Source organism: Camarhynchus parvulus, chromosome 8 (assembly GCF_901933205.1).
Source record: "Camarhynchus parvulus chromosome 8, STF_HiC, whole genome shotgun sequence".
Lineage (NCBI taxonomy): Eukaryota > Metazoa > Chordata > Aves > Passeriformes > Thraupidae > Camarhynchus > Camarhynchus parvulus.
Window position 1 is genome coordinate 58,115 of NC_044578.1, and position 23,374 is coordinate 81,488.

General features: G+C 39.1%; 1 protein-coding gene across 2 annotated transcripts in view; it reads left to right on the plus strand.

Moving 5' to 3' along the window:
- The window catches only part of SLC44A5 (solute carrier family 44 member 5), a 67,944-nt gene that overhangs the window by 16,130 nt on the left and 28,440 nt on the right, over positions 1-23,374 (plus strand). Inside the window, exons 2-5 of one of the 2 annotated variants that reach the window (XM_030953250.1) lie at positions 14,326-14,374; positions 15,822-15,895; positions 17,695-17,779; positions 21,730-21,814. In XM_030953250.1, coding sequence (XP_030809110.1) covers positions 14,326-14,374; positions 15,822-15,895; positions 17,695-17,779; positions 21,730-21,814 — 293 coding nt within the window. The remainder of the gene's footprint in view (positions 1-14,325; positions 14,375-15,821; positions 15,896-17,694; positions 17,780-21,729; positions 21,815-23,374) is intronic. The other variant, XM_030953251.1, reaches the window with a different exon arrangement.

The following is a 23,374-nucleotide window of genomic DNA, read 5'->3' on the forward strand; positions in this document are numbered from 1 at the left end:
TGGGTTATCACTGAGTACCCTTTCTTTTGAACAATAAGAAGCGTTCCCAGAAGATTTTATGTTTTGTGGTCACATCTTCATTAATTCTACATACAGCTGATACACATCTAATGATTCACATATAAATGGGCTTTAGTCCTATAATAATTTCAGTCTAGATGTGGATTTACATCTAGGATTATACTTTTCAGTTGTTTTGTTCTAAATTGATTCACCAACAGCAATAGAAGACAAGTTCCAAATTAGGTTTAGGTTACCCGTCACAAAATGGAAAATCTTCAAATGAGTTATAATAAACCTACTCTTATACAATGGGCATATCATGTATTTTTCTGTTGAAATGGAGGGGGAATCTGAGCCAGTTCTGTGCTTTAGACACTAACTTGACACCTTCTGCAAGAAATGGGTCGTTTCCTAGAAAGACTTTTCTCATCATGCACAGTGCTTGGTATAGTAGCATTGCAAGTCAGTCTGTGTACAGGTTTAGGAGTCACTGTGTATAAGGTTTTACAGATATCTAGCTAATTTGAAATTTTCCAGACTTAGTCCTCTTACATCCAAAATTATTCAAACAGTTTTCAGATCACCATTCAATTAATAATTTTGTTGTTATAACACCTAATAATGAAATGTATGGAGACATTGTTTTCTGCATTAGTATGCAACAATCTCTCATTAATTGTGTATGTTGGAAATGCCAAGAAGTTCTTTGAGGAATAAAAACCTGTAACTAATAGTGGATTATTTATTTGCTAACAGTCCTAGGAATCGAACCTGACTCAAAGGATGCACACCAGCTTAGCATAATATGCTGTTCCTTTAGAAGCCTATAGAAAACAGAAAACATCCGTAGTCACAGTCCTCTTCTTTTGTCTAAGGACACAGTAGGCTTTGTGTAAAGTCAAGCTTTTGATTCCAGAGTATTTTCTTTTATGAAGACAAAATAGAGAATACAGTAGAAGTCTGTTTTTATTAATAAGTGAAAAAACTTGGAATAAAGGGTGACTTCTGACCCTTTCTAAGCAACTGTATTTGCTCAAATATATTATTAAATTGAATCTGCCTGTATTATAATTTAGAGAGTATATTCACTGTTCCAGACACAGAGCCACTGTTAACACTGCTAAGACTACAGGGCACATCCTACAGTAAATGGCAGAAGTTTCAGAAATGAAGGCAAAATAAATGAAAATGTGCCTGCCTGTTAAAATACTGCATCTAGTTAACATAGCCTTACAAACTCTTAATTGTCACTGCATATCTAATGGTTCAGAAACAGCCAGGAACTGGTGCTTTGTTCATTATACCAGACAGTATGCTGTACAGAGACTGTACAGAAAGACAGGCATTCATAATAATAATGCATTTTATGTACAATGTTAAATAAACATAAATACTTGTGACTCACCAAATCCCCATCTGAACGGTTTTATTTCTGTATTCTAATAGCATAGTGCGTACTAGTAACCATGTGCAAAAGTTGGTCACGCATTTGGGCAGTGGGACTTTCAGTGAAACTGTGGGTGCTTCTTCGAAGAACGCCCTTTTTAAAGGCAAAATAAGACATTTTTGAGCTTTGGAAGTGCCTTGAACTATCAACATATCATATGTTAAATTGTGCAGCTTTATGTAGGGTAATTTACCAGACACTGCTCTACAGACATGATCTGTTGGTATTCAGTAATGTTTGAGTGAAACAACCCTTCAGCTGTTGTGGAGAATATTCTTTTGAGGGAAAAAGTTTTACTAATGTTAAATATGCTTGGACTTCTGTTACATTGTTCTTTAAAAAAAATTAATTAGTCACTCTCTATGTAACCATCCTGCTGCCAGATCAAGGTTTGCCTTGGGAGCTGGGCTGCCAGTGCTGGGCCTATTGTACGGCGCTCAGCAATGCCAGCAGGTCCGAGCGAGCCCGGGGCTGCTCCAGCCGGCGGCCGGCCCGCAGAGCTGACGCTGGGCCGGTGCTGCGGGCGGAGCAGTCAGGCCGCGTGGGCTGAGTAGGGTCGGACGGCTCCGTGGCATCGGGCAGGAGCGCGAAGCTGCCTGGGCTGTGCGTGGCGAGGGCGCGGCCGAGCTGCGGCTCGGGGATCAGCCCTGGCTGAGGCCTCCTCGCGGCGCTGCTCCGGAGCTTCTCCAGAGACGGCTGACGGAGGACGTCCCGTGGCTGTGCTGAACCCAGGCCTGGGGCAGAACAGAGAGCTCATAGGGCTTGGCATTAGCGCTTCTCTCACTCAGATGTGCACCAAACGGGCATGCCTGAGGCGTAGACCTGAACTAGGGCAGAAAATGTCTTGCTCTGCTTCCAGTTTTTCAATCTCTCTAAGCAAAAGAATGGTTTTATTTCAGAGATGGAATGCAAGGAGAATGGTGGCGACACCCACAGAAAATGTGTTGCAACAGCTGATCATACAATAATGGCATCCAGGGACTTGTTAAAGAAACAGATTAAAATTTTACTAATTCTCCAAGCTATATAGGGATATTTTCTGGGTGGTTTTCTGTTGACGGTTGTGAAGGGGTGAAGGAAGAGACGAGATGGGCTCCATGATCAGAAGGCTTGATTTATTACGTTATGATATAAACATCTATTAAAACTATACTAAAAGAAAAGGAAAGGGAGAGTTTCCAGAAGCTGCTAGCTACCTAAGAAAAGTAAAGAATGAATAACAAACCAGCTCTCTCGGACTGTGTCTGAGAGATCTCAGTTCTGGATTGGTCACCAACTCCAAACATCCAAACTGGGCCAATCCAGGCAGACCTGTTACATTCCACAGCGGCAGATAACCTATTGTTTATGTCTGGTTGCTGAACTTCTCAGCTTCAGCAGGAAAAATCCTAAGAGGATTTTTCATAAAAGAAATGTCTGTGGCAGTTTTCTGTCTTCTCTAGTAATCAGCCATCGTAGTTGAGTGCAGCTCCCATGCCAGATTCTCATAGACCATAGGGCTAAGAGTTCCTGAAAACTGTGCATTTAATTGTAGAGACAATTTTCCCAGAGACTTTGAGCTACTTTGTAAGACCATACTTCATAAATTTGTGGCCCCCTTTCCCTCAGAATAAACGACTGTGGGAGTGGACATTTGTATATTCTATTGAAAAACAAAGGGTGAGAGGCAGCAGTTTGTCTTGAGTGAATCAGTATGTTTGGCTTACAATTTAAAAAAAAGAAATGGTAATTTCTTAATGTTATATTTAAAAGCAGAACTTTGTGTATATACTTCTTTTACAGAATACTCTCGTTTAATTTTTCTGGTTTTGAACTGGCCTAAGCTACAAAGCTCTTATTCATATGCTTCTACTTCAATAGAAGGGAAAACATAATTTGTAATGCCACTTCCAGTATTCTGTTTGCATCAAAAAGAAATCTTAAATTTGCAACATAAGTTTTAAATGGAAAGTTCTAAATAGCTCTAAATAGGTTTTCAGTAAATATTTCTTAGTATAAAAATCAATAGGAAGTAAAAGACAATTTAAAATTGTTATTTGTTTTTAGTTCTTAATGAAAAATAGTGACAAATCTGTGAATTGTCTGCATTTTGGAGTAATTAATTGTGTAGGACCAAGAGTTCATCTTACAGAAAATGATAATAATTATCAAAGGTCAGAGTCCACAAGATGTAAACTTTTTGTGGAATTTGAACCTTGTGCTAAAGGTTTAGTGGTATAAATTTTGTTAGTCCCAAAAATGAATTGTGAAAGGCTATTAATAGTCTGCTTTATCCTTAACAATAGGTCATAACTTGTTCTGGAGCAAAAGGTTATCTTATTTATTTTACACCTTCCATTTGATTTCGGTACCAGACTCATTCAATTTTGTAATAGTAGTGTTGGGGGTTTTGTTGTTGCTTAATGAAAAACCAGAAGACAAGCTAGAGGACTGGGCAATCACCAACCATATGAAGTTTGACAAGGGCAAATGCCAGATTCTACACCTGGAATTGGCAACCCTGGATGTAGAGACAGACTGGAGCATGAGATGCTGGAAAGCAGTGCTGTGGAAAACATCCTGGGATGCTGGTTGACAGAAAGTTGAAGTATGAGTCAGCTCTGGAGCCAGGGGAGCTGACTGTGCCTGGGGTGCATCAGGCCCAGCTCCACCCGCTGAGCAAGGGAAGGATTGTGCCACTCTGCTCCGCACCTGGTCGACTTCACCTTGAGTATTGTGTGTTTTGGTTACCACAATATGAGAAAGATATTAAGCTCTTAGAGAGCATCCAAAGAAGGGCATCAGAAATGGTGAAGGGCCTTGAGGGGAAGCTGTATGAAGGGCCTCTGAGGTCACTTGGTCTGTTCAGCCTTGAAAAGAGGAGAGTGAGGGGAGATTTCATGGCAGTCTACAAGTTCCTCATGCTGGGAGGAGAAGGGGCAGACACTGATCTCTTCTCTCTGGTACCCAGTGACAGGACCTGAAGGAATGGCCTGAAGTCATTTTAGGGGAGGTTTAGCGTGGCTATTGGGAAAAGGTTCACAGCACCAAGCCTGACACAGTTCAGAAACATTTGGACAATACTCTTGGGCACGTGATATGACTCTTGGGGATGGTGCTATGTGGGGTGTTGGACTTGATGATCCTTGAGGGTCCCTTCCAACTCAATACATTCTGTAATTGTGTAAAAATTATGTTCAAATTCCTATGTTTACCTGCAGGAATACAGTTCCTCTTAAAAGTGGGGTCCTAATTGTAAAAGTGAATTTGCCAGTTTCTGAATGTGCTCAGCAGGCACTTCCTGCTGAAGTGGAAGTGTCATACATCCGTACTACATCAGTAACAGGATAGTGCATACCAGGCAGAGAGTCCCCGAGACATGAAGAACCATAAGGGGAAATAAAACAGAGGTAATTGTCTTTAAAATTTGGACTCCTGACAATTCATTGTCTTCAAGACACAAGCTGCATTTTTAAATGTTTAAAAAGGCTGTGCAGGAAGGAGGGGAGAGAAAGGATAGAACCTTATCTTAGCATTCTGAGAATTGTGTCCGTAATACTGACTGACAAATTTTGGAATTATGGAACAACTTGAGACATGTGATAGCTATGTTTATTTTATACTGGACATTTCACTAACATGTTGCATTAGGATTTTGATATCTAGCTTTAAAAAAAAAAGCCAACTCATTAAACAAATACAGGCAACCATTGACCATTCTTGGTTTAATATGCAGCTATTAGAAAAGGCCTTGGTATGCAGAGAAAGACGCATCTTCACAATTATGCATTGCGGACAAGGCTCTGATTACTGCAGTTTCAACGTGGCTTTTGTGAATTAGACACTAGTTTATTCATAAGGTTGTGAGTCTGACTGTTCTCATGCTTCCAAAGTAATTAATGCATTTGTACAAATAAAATAGTGGCATATAGATGGTGTACACAAAGTCCAGAATAATCCAGCTCTTGTTTCATCCACCTGGCATCTTTATATGTAAAAAAAACATGTATAGTTGCACTTCTTTTCCCAGCAGCAACAGTGCTGTGTTATGATTATAAATGGTAGATGCTGAAGTTAACACCCTCCCTCTGAGATTATAAAAGCGATATTTTAATGATTTATTGAAAAGGTCTTGGTACGGTATCTGCATGCAGCATTTTACTGCATAAGAATAACTAGAAAAAGTTACCATGATATGTTATGGTATAAACCATTTGGGGTTAGAGACTCTGCTAGGAGAAAATATTGTTAACTGCTGTTCTGGATCAGCTGGAGTAAAGCAAACTAGAAACAGAAAACTGGCATTTTCTGATCCTTGGTAGAAAGCATCTGATTATTTCAAAATACTCCTTTTTCTGGATAAAGCATTGTCAAGGTTGTATTTTAGGTGCTGTTTTTTCTAAAGCATGAGAGTGTGTTCCAAGATCACGAGCCCTTCCTAACTGCATTAATACATCAAAGCATGGGGAAAAGGAAATATTTTACAAAACAGTTGCATCAAACATAACTAACAGACAGAACTTGCTTTGTTCTAGAGTTCACCCAGTCTCCTGGGCCCAACCTCACTTTGAAAAAAATGTCTTGCAGAATAGTTGAGTTTGCAGAGAAGTACTCTTCCCACACATCACACCATTTCAGAAGTATCTTGGTAGCTGTGTCTTTGCTTGGATATTCTGTGAAACTTGTTGCTGCATTAGCCGCAGAACAAGAATAAGAAATGGAAGCTGGGGAAAAAAAGAACAGACAATTTCAGCTCCAAAGAAGAATTTGAGGGAACAGCTAATAAGTGCATTCAAATGGAAACTGTAATGAAGAGCTGTATGTGACCCAAACTGCTGAGAATATTTTTTGTTGTTCAGAGAACTGTAAAAGTTCCACTAGCTATTAATGTTTTTGATTGCATGGTAGAATAGCAGTTCATTGATAATTTGCTTGTAATACATTAACGGTATACATTTTCAGTCCCCTTTCTGAGGGTAATTGTTTGACAACTGGTATGTTTCAATACCAGCCTAATAGCCTGTACTGTCACTAATATTAGGAGAATGTTAGATGTGGACCTTTGACATCATGCTGGTCATGTTTTTTCTAATGTTAAGTGAACATGGACAGCATGTTAATTGTACAGTCACCTTCAGGAAAAAATATTGCACAATCTTTGGACTGATAGTCATCTGGGAGTACGACATGTTGTCGTTCACTTTGTCTTGTGCCTATGACATAATACTTTTTCAGCTACATGGCTAATTAGGAGACTGCAATGATAATAATTGTATTTTTAGAGTTTGAATTAGTGCTTGGTTTTTGACCCACAGTAGAAAAACGGTCAGCTTTCTCCACTGAACGATCACTGACCTCAGGATTCCTGGCCAATTCTCTTTATGTTGTGCATATGCCCTGGACTTCTTGGGAAACAAAGGAATCTGCATGATGGGTAAAACTAAATAGTTCATAGTAGTTTGGTCTGCTTGAAACCGTAAACCCTTGCCTTTCACTGTGTTTTTTACCCCCTCTTCCTTTATTCTGTCCTTTGATAAGACTTGCAGCAGTGGCACTTGGTTTGTGAGCAGTGCTGAATGCTCTCAGCTTCACTGTAAGTCAGCAACAGTCACTTTTGAAATTTGGACTGTGGGTGGAAACTGACTTGCACGTTGAGATCTCTGTCTTTGCAGCTTTGTAAAGAAAAGGACAGCTAAGTGACGAGGTGACTTGTTTATCTCATCTACCATTCCTCTTCACCCTTCCATTTTTTGCAAGTCATTAGTCAGTATCCGTAGTATAATGGCAGCCCAGAAACTTATACTGGTGCATAAAAGATATTTCAAAGGCAGCTACCATTTAGTATGATATATTACACAGGAGAGGAATCATAAGTGTGTTTTTGTTATAGTTGCAATTTATGTGTGCATGATTGTATGAAGCAAAGCGATGCAGGGTCCCCAGGCAGGTGCAAAGGAGAGTCTCGTAATTGCAAAAAGCAGGCCTTTTTAAGCAGTTAACTCATTATCGGTTACATAGTTTTCAAATGTAACAAACGTAATCCAACCAACCACCATAAACTATGATGTGAACATGTAATGGTTATATAAATTGTTTTTCTACCTCCAATTCAGCTGAGTCACTTTCCCATAGTCCTTTTTTTCTTAGCCAAAGTAGCAGGCCTGAGCCATGATTTTACAAAGGTAACAAGGCCCTTATTTTATAAGGTTTTTCCTATATGCAACAAATGATATAAGAAATGTTATACCTGAATCTTTCAAAGAGGAAAAAAGCCCCAGCATGCCAGTAAACCAAGTACAAGACTTACTGAAAGAGATGTTTTTGTATTAATGTCAACCTTTTGACTTATTAGACTGCTTCAACACATGTGTCTTACAGTAATAACGTATTATTTTACATCATTAGGATTATTAGGCTGTGTCTGCATAAGGAATATCGCATGGGGCTTAAAATGTACCTTAAGTTTGCCTTAAAAAATCTTCTAAGTATAATTAAATTGACTACCACTAAACAATACATTTCAAATATTTATTTGGATTCTTTGCAAAATTAAGACTGTAAACTTTGAAAATTTTAGGCTTTTATATAAGTTCAAGAAGTTTCTGCTTCTGAAAGGGATAGATCAGTTTTGCAGGAACTTGTGTTGGGATTTGTTTATTATCCTACTGAGAACAGATCAAAAGAATCAAAATCTTAATGTGATTTTTTTTTAGAGAAACTTAACTGGGATGAACCTCTTTCAATCCTACTACACCCTGTGCATTTGTTAGCAGCCTAATTTGTTGTCTTGTGCACTTGCATCTTTGAGCATTCAATTAGCAGCTTGAGTACGCGGAGGCCTTACTATTGCTGAGGCCTTTTCTAGCAATATTTTGAATTACTTGAACTGACTGATGTTCTCCAGTAGAGGGGAGCAGTGCCTACATGCAGATCCAATGGCTTGGTAATAAAAACACTATTTTCTTAAAAAGCTGTACCTGTTCTAGTCACTGGCATGTGTAATTGTTGACCAAGCACCAGGGAAGAAACCTGAAGAAATGAATAGTTATCAAACCAGAAATAGCATTTTATTGGAGTTGAGTAATATATTGCTGACCAGATGCATGTTAGTTAGTGTGCATTTTTGCTTAGCACTGTCTGTTCAGTGCCTTCTGTTCCTTTACTATATTGAGATTTCGTGAAGCAGCCTTTCACAGAGGTGCAAACTTGAATGGGGGCACAGTAAAATCAGTCATTTGGCCTCACGCATTTCTTTTTTTTTTTTCCTGTATGCCTAAGAATGACAGGAAGTCTTGGGAGGTAGTTAAGCACCAGGGTTCAGTCAACAGTTAATATTTTGCAGGAGATCAGTCTACATCTTCAATGTTTGGTTGCCTGATACTGGTTATACTAAATATCTGATTTGGTAAGTAAACATTAGAACATTGCTGCTAAGTTCTCTAATAACAAAATGGGCTTTGACTTCATATCACAGGCATCATTGGTTAAACATCATATGAGATTATTCTTCTTTGTCATTGCGTACTATGCAGTGACAGGGCTGACTTAAAAGTGTTGTTTTTGTCGTTCCAGCTTGTAGTTCAGCCGTGTCTTGTACAGTATCACAGGAGTGCATATGCAAGTGTACACATTTTTCATTGCAAAATTCTACAATTGGCTCTTTAGTCATATTCCACAGAGAATGGAAATTTCATTCTGGTTAGGATCACCACATATAGATTCTGTTCCTTTGTGGCTTCAAAGGAGAGATTGCCTCAGGCTTTCAGATTCACATACTGAGTATAATGCCTTGTACTTCGTTTCACTATAAAAACATTACAGTATCAATGTAACAATGCTGAGACCTTCTAGCGTTACCTCTTCTGTTCTGCACTTTCGTGCTGTGCAGAAATACAAAAAGTACATACTAGTAAGAAATAATTTAGTAAATTATGACTACTTCTACAGATAGATTTCCACTTGACAAGATTGGAAATGCAGTATACAACAGACAGTTTACATTTTAGACTTATATGACTTGAACTTTGGGGTGCTAGTCATATGTCTAGAGGAGGAAAGATGTGGCCATCTGTTGCATGTAAAGACTATTTACTGTCACAGTAGCACAGGCTACAGAAATGTAGCCAAGAATGTTTTACCTTATTTTCAGTTAGCAAATCATCAGGATTTTTTTGGGGTTATATTCTCTCATATGCGGGAAGGTGCAGCTGTTTCCCTTTTTGCATGTGCAGTGTAGGTGAGTACAAGCTGATAAGAGTCATTCCTCTTTGTACAGACTGGCTTGGGTAGGTGGACAAGGCACTGAGTGATAACTCTCTATTCAGAGAAAGGCCTGCCTACTTTGTGAATTTCTGTTCTAGTTGGAGAAGTCCTTGACAATCAGCTTTATTTTTAAATCTATTTAAATAGTATTTTTGTGTATCTCTGCTTGCTGGGGTAAGTGTGCTAGCTAGCAACACAGAAGTACGCAGATGGTATCTCACACAGACAGCTTACACAACTGATCCAGGTACAGTAACATGGATAGAGATGAAGAAAACTACTATGGAAAACATGGTAATTTACTTGCTTTCTTAGAACAATTCAAAACACCTGATCTAAATCTGACATATTTCAACTATGTAATTTCAATGGACTTAAATGGGCTTGAATGCAGGCTCAAATGGTTTCCTGTAACTTCTTCAGTTATTAGCAATATTGTAATTTTTTCCTGCATGTCATTTGCAAGTTTATTTAAATTGCACATCAAAGGTAAGTTTACGTGTGTATATTGTCGATTTTTACTTTAGGTGAGTAATTTAGAGTTGCTCTTTAAAATTATTACAGTGATAATACACTGATAATTACAGTGATAAAGTGTAACAATTAACTTAATATGCTATTTGGAGTCAGAATTTGTAAATACCTTGTCAGTTATTTCTGGTAATGATATTTTACTTCAAGATACACAAGTTTTGTATTATAAGGCAGCCTGTAAAATAGATCTGTCTCATCTGCAAAGAAAAAATATAATCCCAGTTTTTAATCTTAGCGAAAGGTGTAAGTCCCCCCTCACCATTGCTTTCCTCCTTATGCCTACCAGACTCCTAAAGCTTGGAATTTGCTTTCTAAATATATTTGGGCTTTTATACCTGGGGAAGTGGTTTGCTTTTACCAGGAGCAATGTAGATACTAGAAACATAAATAATTCCCACCTCACCCCCCCAAAACATCTTCTGAATTTTTAAAGAATAGTAGTAATAAAGTAAAGAATTTGAATTTAATTTAGAATTAAGCTAGAAAAATTAGATTAAACAAATGGCATTTTTCTTTTTTTTCTGTTCCATGAAACTGATCACAGTTGTGATCAGCTGTAACAAGTGTTCCAGGGATCCAGACTAACTCTGACAGTGAATACAAGTGTATTTTGAACTTAGAATGTTGTTACTGTTTCTTACCATATTCTGTAATGAATTTATACCAAGAGCTCAGTAACAGAGGGGGTAGTTTGAGCCATGTTGCCCTACACTGTGCCACCATAAGCATACAGACTGCTGGTGTGAGGAACAGTTCTTGGCAGGAACTTGCAGTACTGCAATAATTTTACAGCTGTTAGTAGCTGTTACTTCTATTTCTCAGCATCTGTCTTCTGGCTTGTTGTAGATGAGAGTCTCCATTTGAATTAGATCTCCCTTCCTGTAGTGCTTTGTTTTTATCCTCTTATTTATTAGATCCATTCGGTTCTCTGTGTGCTGAGATGTTACATTTTCCTGTCCTCAAGTGATATTTGTATAATCCTTTCTTAAAAACTTAGTGTGATGAAAATTCCAGCGTGTGTTTCAGTATATGATTGTGTCCTGAAAGATTTCCTAATGCCTAATCTAAATCATCCTTGCTGCAACTGAGGTTAGGTTATCTAACTGGTAGAGGAGACAGAACTACTGATCATTGTAAATTTTGCATGGTGATTGAAGACTGTTATTTTGTGCTCCTTTGCTTAATCACAGGCATTGAAGTTGCATTCATTTACTGCTTTCTGTAAACCTACTAGTATCTTCTTTCTAATAAGTCCCACTACTCTTTCTAATTTGTTTGTATCTTCTGAAATTCTAGTGCCATGATCTAGAAATAGTTATTCATTTGAGGCCTCACATGTCCCCAAGCACAAGGAATAGTGACTTTTTCAATCATGCTTGTACATCTTGAAAGAGTGGTTCTTTTTTTGCAGACATTGCTCGACTGACTCATTCTCTCTTTGTAGTGTGCTGTAATCCTTTAGGATTCTTCTCAACAGTGTTTTTGAAATCAGTTGTTCTTTATGGATTCCTGAATAGAGTTTGTCTTTACAACTTCTGTTACTTTACAAAATTCACTTTGAAGTGTTGTTTATAAAAATCCTTTTTGATAAATACCTCTGTCTCCAGAGGTATTTTAATACTTGTTACCTGCACAGTTTCAAAATGTTCATTCTACTTAATTGTTCTAATTTTTAAGGAGAACATTGAATAACTTTGGAGACTAGACTCCTCCAGTAGTGGGATTGAGCTAACTACTAAAATTCAAGAGTGAGAACTTGGAGTCTTAATGGGTGACACAATCAAAATGTTTGCCCATAAAAGCAAGAAGACTGTTAGAATTATTAGAAATGGACTGAAGTCAGATAGAAGGAGTCATTATGGGATTATATAAATCACATCCAATGTTCGTGGTGAATATCCTGTGCCATTCTGGCCCCTCCTTTTCTAGTGATCTGTAGTAGCACTGTAAAGGGTAAGAAAAGGAATATAAGCATGACCAAAACTATGAAATGGCTTATGTACAAGAAACGTTTGAGGAGACCAGGACATTTGAGTATAATAATTTGTAACACTTTTGTTAGCAGAACATGCTGTGGTGTTACACACTACAGTTATAAACGGATTGATTGCAAGCTTAAAACAGATAAAAGGAGGTAGTACTTCAATGTTTGATTACTTGTAGTACTCTGTGATGTAGAGCATTGCAGATTGCTAAAGTATATGCAAGGTAAATAGAGATTCCTTGAATCTCAATTTTTCAATGAATGAAAAAGAAATTCACTCAGAGCTATTAAATGCAAAGTCAGTACTTTTAACTTTTAACTTTTAACTTTTAGTTAAGAAAAATGCAGTTGGAAGTCTCTGTAATATCAGTGTTGGGGAAATACTATAGTGTTTGCCTTGGTGTTGCATTCCTCCTCAGATATGGCTCCTTATAGCATTCAGGGTGTGGATTCGGTGGATTTTTTTGTGTGATCTGGTGTGGCTGTTCTTTTGTGCTCAACAGGTCCTGTAAGAGAAAAGAACAAAAGTTCAGCTTCAGTGTGCCTTAAAGCCAGAACTTGTCTATGGGGTGTGATGTTACATATGGTTTTGTTCTGGTGGTGAATTATTTTGTAGTAGAAATATTTGTTTTGTAGGAATTTCTGTTCAAAATTGTTCATTCAATATACAGGTGTTGGCCCAGCATTAGGTATTGTGTGTGGTACATTTGCTTTCCTGACCATGCATGACAGCATAGCTTATTCCACTCCCCAGCATTGCTGTCATACATCACTTCTCTAAAGTTTTAATTTTTTGGTCTCTTCTGTATTAAGATATTTTTGTTGCAGGAGCTTGCTAAGGTGGATCTGAGTACCTCAGATGAAGGGCAAATAGGATTTTATTAACTGCTGTGTTTATTGTACTGGTGTGTGTGTGTTTTGATAAGGTTTTCCTGATACAAACCAAGAACAAAGTCTGGCATGTAGTTAATAAGCAAATTCTGCTTTTGCGAAGTTGCTGACTTGTTCTCTAATTGAGAAAAATAAATATTTTTCTTTGGGGCCCAGGGGAGGAAATTTAGGCTGGTAGCACCATGTAATACCAGGGATATTCAGAGGAGGAAATCCTTAAGAAAGCAGTGAAAAAGCACTCTGAAGCAGTAATTTGTGTTGTAGCTTTGACATTTGAATGAAGGAGTAATTTTCATTGCACAGAGTTTTGTTCAGTAAATCTTCACAATCACTGAACTTTGTAAGGAAAAAGTCCCCTAAAGCTGAATAGCTAGCTTCAAAAGGAAAAATCCAAATTCTGGTCTGCTGAATGAAAAGCTGCTTGTTTCTCTTCATACAGTAGCCCAATCTTGAAAATTTTGATTTGACTGTAATTTTTTATTACTCTTTACCAAGTGAGATCGTACTTTAATTTCTCTTATTCAGGTCCCCATGGGAAGCACCGGTTGGTGGGTTAGTATTTGGTGGGTTTTTAATATGGGGTTTTTTTATGTGTTGAGTGAATCAGTTGGAACTGTGCTAACCAGGATAGCCGCATGAAAGACAGATTGCCCAGGACACTGTGGATGCCCCAACCCTTGCAGTGTTCAAGGGCAGGTTGGATGGGGCTCTGAACAACCCGGTCTAGGAAGAGGTGTCCCTGCCCATGGCAGGAGGTGTTGGGACTAGATTATATTTAAGGTCCCTTGTAACCCTTTAACATTCTATGATTCTGGAGAAAAATCAGAAGCTCTTAGCCTGTAACTGCAGAGAGGTGGGTTCATTTACTCACTGTCAGACACACTTGGCATGTGACTGGGAGGCATAATCCTTGTCTCTCAAATACATTGTGAGCCTGTGCATAGGCATAGGGATAGGATGTACATTAAAGGTAACTTATTACGTGGTAAATATGAGGCCCTCAATATTTTTAAGTTGGAAGAAAAAAAGCTTTAATCTCATATACAAAACCTAGGTAATTTTATTGGTGAATTACTGGTATTGCCCATATGAAATGATTTTAAGAAAAATGATTAAATATTAATATATGGAAGATGCTCTTCAAAGGCTGGTGTTAACATCCCCCTCTGGACAGATTTTATTTTACATAATGACATGCTTTTATACTGTTTTATTTTAAATGCAGGTGAACCAAGGAAATTTGACCCGAAGTTCAGAGGACCTATTCATAACAGGTAAATATCATAGCTCACTCTGTAAAATTCTTTTGGTGAACAGAAGTTAAAAATTTTTTCAGCAAAACTTGTGAATTTGATTCTGCAAGTCTTCTAAATCCAGACCACCATCTTTACTACCCTTGGGGATGGATGATTACTAGGGAGTATTAAGCTGTGTTCTCTTAAGTCCTTTTAGTTTGAATGCCAAGTCTGTGTGCCTTGCACTGGCTAGTATCTGCCGTCTAACATGTGTAGTAGTTCTGATACACCTCTTTGTGACACAGCCACCTAACAGAACAATCTGACTTGACTTCCCTTAGTTTTATGAAATGTACATGAAAGCATGTTACCACTTAGAAGATTCATTAGTTTACAAGCAGAGTGAAATTGCTCAGAAAGCATCTAAGGAAATCACAGAATCATTAAGGTTGAAAAATACCTCCAAGATCATCAAGTCCAACTTTTAATCATGGGCAATTTTTCAGTGTTTTTCCAGATGTAGAAAGCTAAGTTCTAAACTAGCATTTAGTGCTGTTACTGAGAAGAACAAATTAGAGAACCACAAGTTACTTCAGTTTTACCATTCTCAGGAGAAAATTTATGACAGAGAAGCACACTACAGACTTGTCATACTATCATCTGAACACAAACACACTATCCTTGTCTATGCAGGATGTAGTTCTTCCTCTCTGAAAGCTAATAATTTTAGAAATAAATAGAAATACTTGTTTAGGGAGTTCGTCCTAATTTGTGGAGTATCTTTATGTTATTGCCAGTGTATCAAGCCAAGCTTGAGTGGTGTCAGAACTGCTTGTGAATGGAGGATGGGGAAATGAGAAGCATTGTTTTAGCATTGCTTCTTCAATTTTGAGCGGTTGTCCTATCTTAGGTTACTATCATATTGACCCTGGATCCTGTGCCACCTCGACCTCACCAAAAGTTTATTTCAGTGAGATGATAAAGCTGTTCCTCTCTAAAGAAGTGTCCACACTTGGAAACATATTTCAAGTTCTCCAGTTGTTTAAAAAATCTGTTCCCTTTATCTCTTTTATGTTAAAAATGTTTCTCTGTAAGAGGAAACATGGATTGGAAAATAGAAAGAATGGCAGATTCTAAAAATGAATTCTGAGGCAGATGTCCTGTAGTATGTCTTGCCACTTATATCATCACTTGTATGGTAAGTGATCTCATGGGTTCAGTGTTGTAAGGTATTACTTGTTTCAACAGTATTTAAATCTGTTCTTCAATATGTTCCGTTGTCTACAGCGAAAAAAGCATACACATTTATTTGCTGGTCTTACTGCAAAAACAGGACCTTACACCTCAAACGTGAGTTTGTGACTAAAATTTCTGCAAAGTGCTCATGCAGATATCTTACTCAGATGTTAAAATACCATATGACAATCAGTGGTTTTGAAGGGTCATATGAAAGACCTTATTTTTAAAAAGTGTTTCTTGCCCCTAGGCACTGCACAGATATTATTTGCTGTGTGATCTTCATAGTTATCATTCTGGGTTACATTGCATTAGGAGTTGTGGGTAAGTAAATAGAGGTATAGTAATGCCTTTTCATGTAGATGGGAAGCAGCTTTGTGAATGTTGGAATTTTTTATTGAGATGTCCCTTTTGCTAATATTAGTGCAAAGCTTTCCAATCAATAAGTGATGCCTTTCACAGAAGCAAGTAATGAATTAACATTCAGTATCTATTGTAATTCACAGAAACACAGACTGGGTGAGGCTGTAAGGGATCGCAGTGGGTCATCTGGTCTAACATCCTTGCTCAGAAGGGTCATCTCAGAGCATATGGCACAGGATTGTGTCCAGATGATTCTGGAATATCCCCTGTGAAGGAGGCTGTTTGGGCAATCTGTTCAAGTGCACAATCACTGCGCAGGGAAGAAGTTCTTCCTCATGTTCAGATGGAACTTCCTGGGCTCAGTCCCTGCCCATTTCTCTGTTGCCATTGCTGGGCCCCAGAGCAGTGCCTGGTTCATGCTTTGCCCCCTCCCTGCAGATGGTGACAGACAGGACTGAGGGCCCCTCTCAGCTGGGGCTCCTCTCTAGGCTGAACAGCCCCAGAGCCCTCAGCCTTTCCTGGGCGCGGAGATGCTCCAGGCCCTTCCTCAGCTCTGCAGCCTCTGCTGACCCCGCTCCAGGGGCTCCATGTTCCTCTTGTCCCGATGAGCCCAGAGCAAGCACTCCAGAGGTGCTTCACAGGACTAAGCAGAGGGGCAAGATCCCTCCCTGACCTGCTGGAAATGCTCTTCCTGAAGCACCGCAGGATCCCATCAGCCTCTTGGCCCTGAGCATAAACTGCTGGCTCAGAGAAAGCTTGTTGTCCCCCAGGGCCCCAAGGTCTTTCTCTGAAGAGCTGCTTTTCTGCAGGTAATTAGGGAGAAGTTCAAAGCCATGTGTTTACTGATAAAAAAAACCCTCAAAATTAGGTGTGTTTTAAAAAAATGACATGGTTTGGAAAGTTTGCAATCATAAAGTAACTGTGATGGAAAATTTCAGGTAGCAGAAGCTAGAGAAAAACAATTTGGGTTGAGAGGAGCCCTGAGGAGAAGGAATTGGCAATGCGGATTGATAAGGTTTGGGCGTGAGCCAGCCACGTACACTTGCAGCCCAGAAAGCCAAATGTATCCTGGGCTGTGTTGAAAGAAGTGCGGTCAGCAGGTCAATGGAGGGGATTCTGCCGCTCTTGTCAGACCCCATCTGCACTCCTGCATCTGGCTCTGGGGCCCCCAGCACCAGAAGGACATTGACATAGTGGAGACAGTTCAGAGGAGGAGTGCTCTGAGGACTGGAGCACCTCTGCTATGGAGGCAAGCTGACAAGTTGGGGTTGTTCAGTGTGGAGAAGGGAAGGCTCTGAGAGACCTTAGAGCTCCTTCCAGGGCCTAAATGGTCTCCAAGAGAGCTGGAGAGGAACTTTGCACAAGAACAGGAGTGACAGGGCACAGAGAAACGGCTTGTAAACTAACAGAAGGCAGAGTTAGGCTAGAGATCAGGAAGAAATTTTTCCCTGTGAGGGTGGTGAGGTCCTGGCCCTGGTTGCCCAGAGAAGCTGTGGCTGCCCCATCCCTGGAAGTGTTCAAGGTCAGACTGGAAGGGACTTGGAGCATTGGATTGCTTTCTTACAGTTTAATCTTGATAGAACTTAGTGTGCTTTGCATTTTAATATTTCATTAGGAAATCTGCTAATCAGTACTCTTCAGTGTTGATCTATAAAGTATAAAATGGTACTTTAGAAGTGATACATTTTCATACTAGCTAATTTTAATCATTAACTATGAACAGTTGACTAGTATCTTAAGAGGTATTGTGTATTTTGCAGCTTGGGTGCATGGGGACCCCAGGAAAGTGATTTATCCAACTGACAGCTATGGGCAGTTCTGTGGTCAGAGAGATACCCTCAATGAGTGAGTACTAAATCCATTCACATACCTTTATTAGTCGTGCACTATGAATAAGATGTGAGGTTTCAAATCTCTGTCAAAGAGACAGTGACACTCTTTCTGTATTTATTCCAAATAAAGCTCAGAAATGTATTCGTTTCCCGGTGCAAATCCAGATCCAAATTATTACTGTAAGGCAGTTGTTTGTGTCATTTAGAAAATATTTTTTGTAAGGTATCAATGTAACTTAAAGATTGTGTCAGCAGTTGCATAGAAGGTGACTAGCTGGCACAGCTTCTAACTGCCAAAGTTTGGGTAATTCATAACCTGTTGCGTAATTCTTCATCCACCTTGGGATAAGAGAAGTCTTAAGGCATTTTAGCCTGGTCTATAGTTTTTGTCAATATGCACCGAATAACATAAAAGTCTGTAGTGAAAGGCTCTTGTGTTTTTTTCCTGTGCCAGTAGAAAGGAGACTGAGTAGTCTGGGAGATGAGCAGCCGTAACTACATTCTTCTTGGAAAACAGGAGGAAAATAGAGCTAAATGACTCTATTTACTTGTCTCTGTTTTTGTAATTTTAGATTTTGAATTGTAAGAGTTAAATTAGTTAGTTGATACCAACAGAGCAATTACACATGAAAATAGTTGCTCAGGGAAGAAAGATGTTGCATCTATGTTTTCTTTGAAAATCTAAATGGTTTATGAAACAGAATTTTGAAAAGGTTTGCTTTTTCACCCACCGTCTTCCTTTCAAAAGGTAAGTTTTAGGCATGCTTTATGCCCTTGTCTCTGTCAAGAAGCTGGATGCTATGCTAGTGTTTGATAGCAACTCTTTGCTGCTTCTTTCTTTCTCCATTTAGTTTTCTGTGGAAAAAAATTAGAAAGCCACTGTCCAAAGGGCAGTTCAGAAGGGGAGGAGCAGGAAATAGAGACTGGAACAGAAGTAGAGCTAGGGCTATATATCCTCTCAAGTTTTTTTTACAGGGGAAACAGGCCAGTGGAAGAAAACCTGCTCCACACTCAAGACTATTCTTCATAGCAATTGTTGGAGAGTCAAACTTCCTGAAGAGTAAAAGCAAGGAGGAAAAAGTTGTAGTGGTGTGTGTGTTCCCCTGACTGCAACACTTTTCTGCTCCCTACCATGCTGCCAATTTGTCCTTGTCCCCTCTGTTGCCAGTAGGAAGTAGCGGACAAATGACTTTGGGAGTCTCAGACACACAACTTCAATATCCTGTGTGATGTGGAGCCAGGTGTTTCTCTCTGATTCTTACCATTCACTCCCATTCCATCTTTTTGTTTGTTATTTGAGTCTTCCCTTTAGTTATTTCTTACACTGTGATTTTCGGTTTGTATTTACAAATGACCCTCCCTATATAGGATTGCTGGAAAATAATACAGCTACTGAGACTGCATTTTGGCATTTATTTGGTACATTGAGGAGATTCTTATAAAAATATAAGTCAGAAGACACATAATACAACCTACCAGAAAAGCAAGAGTGTTTATGGCAGAAGGCCAGGATACTTCTCTGAAAGAGTCCCTCTAGTTCCCGGAATGGGGCTGAGGATGTGATTGTGAGGCTTTTGTCAATACCACTGTTTTTCAGATCCCCTGAAAGTAAGCAGTGTGAAAGACTAACCCAGAGCTGTGGTATTCTGAAGTCTCCAAGGGTGTAGTCTGAGACATTTTTCTTGGAAAATAATCACAATCTTTGTGTTTTGAATCTTGTCCTTGTAACAAGTGTTTTCAGTAATCTCACTGAGGAGTAGAAAAGGCAAGTTAGAAACAAAGCCAACATTCACAGCTTGTGCAAAAACACGTTTGAACTCCAGTGAATGCCATGCAGTCAAATAAATTATTTTTGTATCATCATGAAAGTCTCTGTTAGTCCTCTTCATGTCTTCCTGTAATCTATCCATTAGTTGATGTGTAGTCTCTGAACTTGTTCTGCATTCTACAGAGCATAATGTACTACTGGAATACAACACAGTTTCATTATACGGAATACAGATCTAATTCTCACTGTGTGTTTTCATGTGTTATGTATATATTTAAACTTTCTTTTCTGTTGTAAATACCAGCAAGTGGGCTAAGAAAAAAAAGAGAAGAATTCATTTATGGTTTTGAGCAGCTCACAGATCATAAATACCATCAAGAAACTATTGAAGAATGACGACATTTCAGTCTAAAATTGTATTCTACTAATGTAAAGAAAGAGCAACTAGTGGTGGTGAATTAGTTTTGACAGAATGTGTCTTTTCTTAAATAGTGCATAGCAGAATGAATATACCTCAGTGGAAACAAGTTAACCTTGTAAAAAATGTCAGGCAGTTGAGTTAATCCCAGTCTTAAATGGAGTTTGAATGTGCAGTGGTGCTAAATAGTGTCTTTGATGGTATAGCCCTATTTAGCAATTGGTGGGAGTCACATGCTGGTGGGAAAACAGAGGGTATGTCCCAGACTGGGGGATACGATGAGATGTAGAAGCAAGACTGATGTTGAACCAGGACAGATAGAAGAGGGGCAGCCTTGTGAGCCCAAGCACCCTTCATTGTTAATATTGCCATCCTGCTCACAAGACAGAGCTCCCACTGTGCTGCAATGCCATGGTGAAGGTCAGTGGGGGCTCAAACACTGCTTTGTGGAGTCTCTTGCGCATCACAGAAGCATAGAATAGCCTGAGTTGGAAGGGACTTCAAAGCTCATCACATTCCAACCCTCATTCCATGGCCAGGGACACCTTCCACTAGACCAGGTTGCCCTGTTCAGCCTGTCCTTGAAGACTTCCGGGGATGGGGCAGCCACAGCTGCTCTGGGCAACCTGTGTCACAGCCTCACCACCCTCACAGCCAAGAATTTCTTCCCAATATTCTATATGAACCTACTCTCTGTCAGTGGGAAGCATCCCCTGTTGCCCTATCTCTCCAGGCCCTTGTAAGTAGCAACTCCATATTTTTTGTAGGCTCCCTTCAGGTTAAATGTTTTGTAGGCTCCCTTCAGGGAAAGCCGCAGTTAGGACACCCCTGAAGCCTTCTCTTCTCCTGGCTGAACAATCCCAATTCTCTCAGCCATTCCTCATGGAAGAAGTGCTCCATCTCTCTGATCAACTTGGTGGCCCTTCATAGTCCATAGGGGAGTATATGCACCATTTCTTGGGGTGCATATGCAGGGGCACTGCACAACCCTGACTAACTGGCTTTGAAGTTTTGTTTAAAAAGGGCAGGTTTACTGCCATGTTGTCTTCACTAGAGCTATCTGATAATTTTCTGACGTAGCGAAGTCTAACATGACATTTTGCAGTCTTCAAAACCCAAGTCTTAAAATCAAGAGATCTTGGTGTCCTAAGTTTCCAACAAATCCAGACTTAAGTGACAGCTGCCACAAGGCTCCAAGTTCCAGTAGATGTCAAATATGCGGGACTGACAGACTGACCCTTATTTATATCAAGGGGGATCTTGTCAGTGTTATTAGTAGATGATATTATATTCTGTTTTCTGGACAACTGCTTTTGGTTTCCAACCATAAAAAGCTTCTGATTGATTTTGGTGCCACCTTCTGATCAACAAAAATTAGACAGCTTTTACAGTGAAGCATTTGCTGATGGTGAGTTTGCATGCACTTCACACACAGGATGTTGGTGGTGCAGAGACTATGATGTTTTTGCAGGGTTATTCTACAAACCTCACCCTCTCAAGACAGGACTACAGCTACACAGATTGTTTCAGCTTAAAATCATGCTGCAGATAAAAACGTGTCAAAATTATCATTCTTTAGGGCAAATACTTCTGGTTTCATAGATGTCTTGATGTGAAACATTCAAGGTCTACTAGGGATTTTTTTTGTCTTGTATTTGCAATATGGATGTTCACAGTAATAGAACTTAAATATCAATGTATACTACAAATTTTGGAGTGGTAGGATGTATAAACACTTATATTTATGATGATTATTATCTTATATCCATTTCCATAGGAACAAGACCATTTTGTTTTACTTCAACATTCTGAAATGTGCCAGCCCCGTAGTATTAATAAACCTGCAGTGCCCTACAACACAGGTGAGTGAAAATGTAGAGATAAAATATTTTCCCTGCATCTTAGTCATGGTGCTTAAAAATGAGACATGTATTTGTTTGGATTTAAAAATTGCTGTTCATTTCTTTCAAAATAGAACATGGTTGTTTTATAAATTACTTGTAGCAAGCACACTCTCTGTAGTGTGTGACAGTCAGAAAAATGAAGTGGAAATGGACAAGATTGTATATTTTGGATAAGAGTAGACAAAAAAGTCCACTGACTTGAACACAACAATTTTTTATTTATGAATTCATCGCAGGCAGCTATCCAGTAGTATTCAGTGCATGCAGAAAATATTGATTTATACCTAAGGTTTTCAGAGCTGAACCTGTTCAAGAAACTGTGCATATTGTCATTGACAGGATTATCTGGGTGTGATTAGAGCCTATGGCTCTTTCAAAAGTGAAGATTTTGAAAGCTTATTCTTGCCTTATGTCACAATTTGTACTCTGTTTGTTGTGCTGTGGCTCCTCGTGAAGTTGTGAAATAAACCTAGTCACTGCATTTGTGTGGGTTAAGATTAATCTCCTGATCTTTCTTGCAAGACAATTTTCCTGATCATAAAACATGAAAATCTCCAACAAGAAAGAGCAAGAACCCTCTTAACACTGGCTAGTTGCTGTCAGAATGAAAACTTGCTCCATCAGCTGCAGATTTGCTTCACGAATCTCCATCTGTCCACATGCAGACATTGACACTGTTGCCCTGCAGTCTTAAGACTCTTTTACTAGAACAGTTCAGTCTGTTCAGAAATATGAGGTCATTATGTGGGATTTGACTGGTGGTGTGGTCAGGTTGGCAATGGCCATGAATCAAATTGGGTGAAATACTTGTTAAAGGAGAGTTTTTGGGAGCAGAGTAGTTACTTTGTTCATTTTCAAATATGCAACATCTCCAAAACTAAGAATGCTGTTTTTGAATGCTGTTTGTTACTGCAGATGGTTAAATGACGGGTCGTTTCGAAAAATGCTGAAGAAATTTTTTTTTATCATTCCTCTTTTGAACTGCAAACAAGGTCCTTCATTCCTGACCTATACATATAAATATCAGGAGGAAGAACCCCCAAGAACTAACATGAGAGGAGCTTCAGTTCTTGAATAAGGCTGGATTTGAAAACAGTTAATACAGTCCATTGGATCCATAGACAGGACATTTCACTGCCTGTTTCATAGATAGCAAACAGGCAGTGTTTAGTAAATAGTTTATAGTAAAGTGTGTACTTGTTAGTCACCTGTTGTCCCAGCAAGGACAAAACTCTTCTTTCTTTGTTCCTTGGCCTGTGGGTAGTCCATAGGGCTGAAATACTCCTATAGAAAGACCCTCTTGCAGTATCTGCTGCGTTCTAAGGATTAGTACAAGACCTCTTCCCAAAATTCTTTTTGGTGAATTACTTGTGACAGAATGCCCTTTACATGAAAGACAGTTTTGGTGCATGATCTCTCTCTAGTACTTGGACAGCAGAGCTTTGCAAAGGGTGTTTGGATAACACAGCTTTGGAAACAACCTGCCTTCTAGAAAAGGCTGAAACTTTCTTTAAAGAT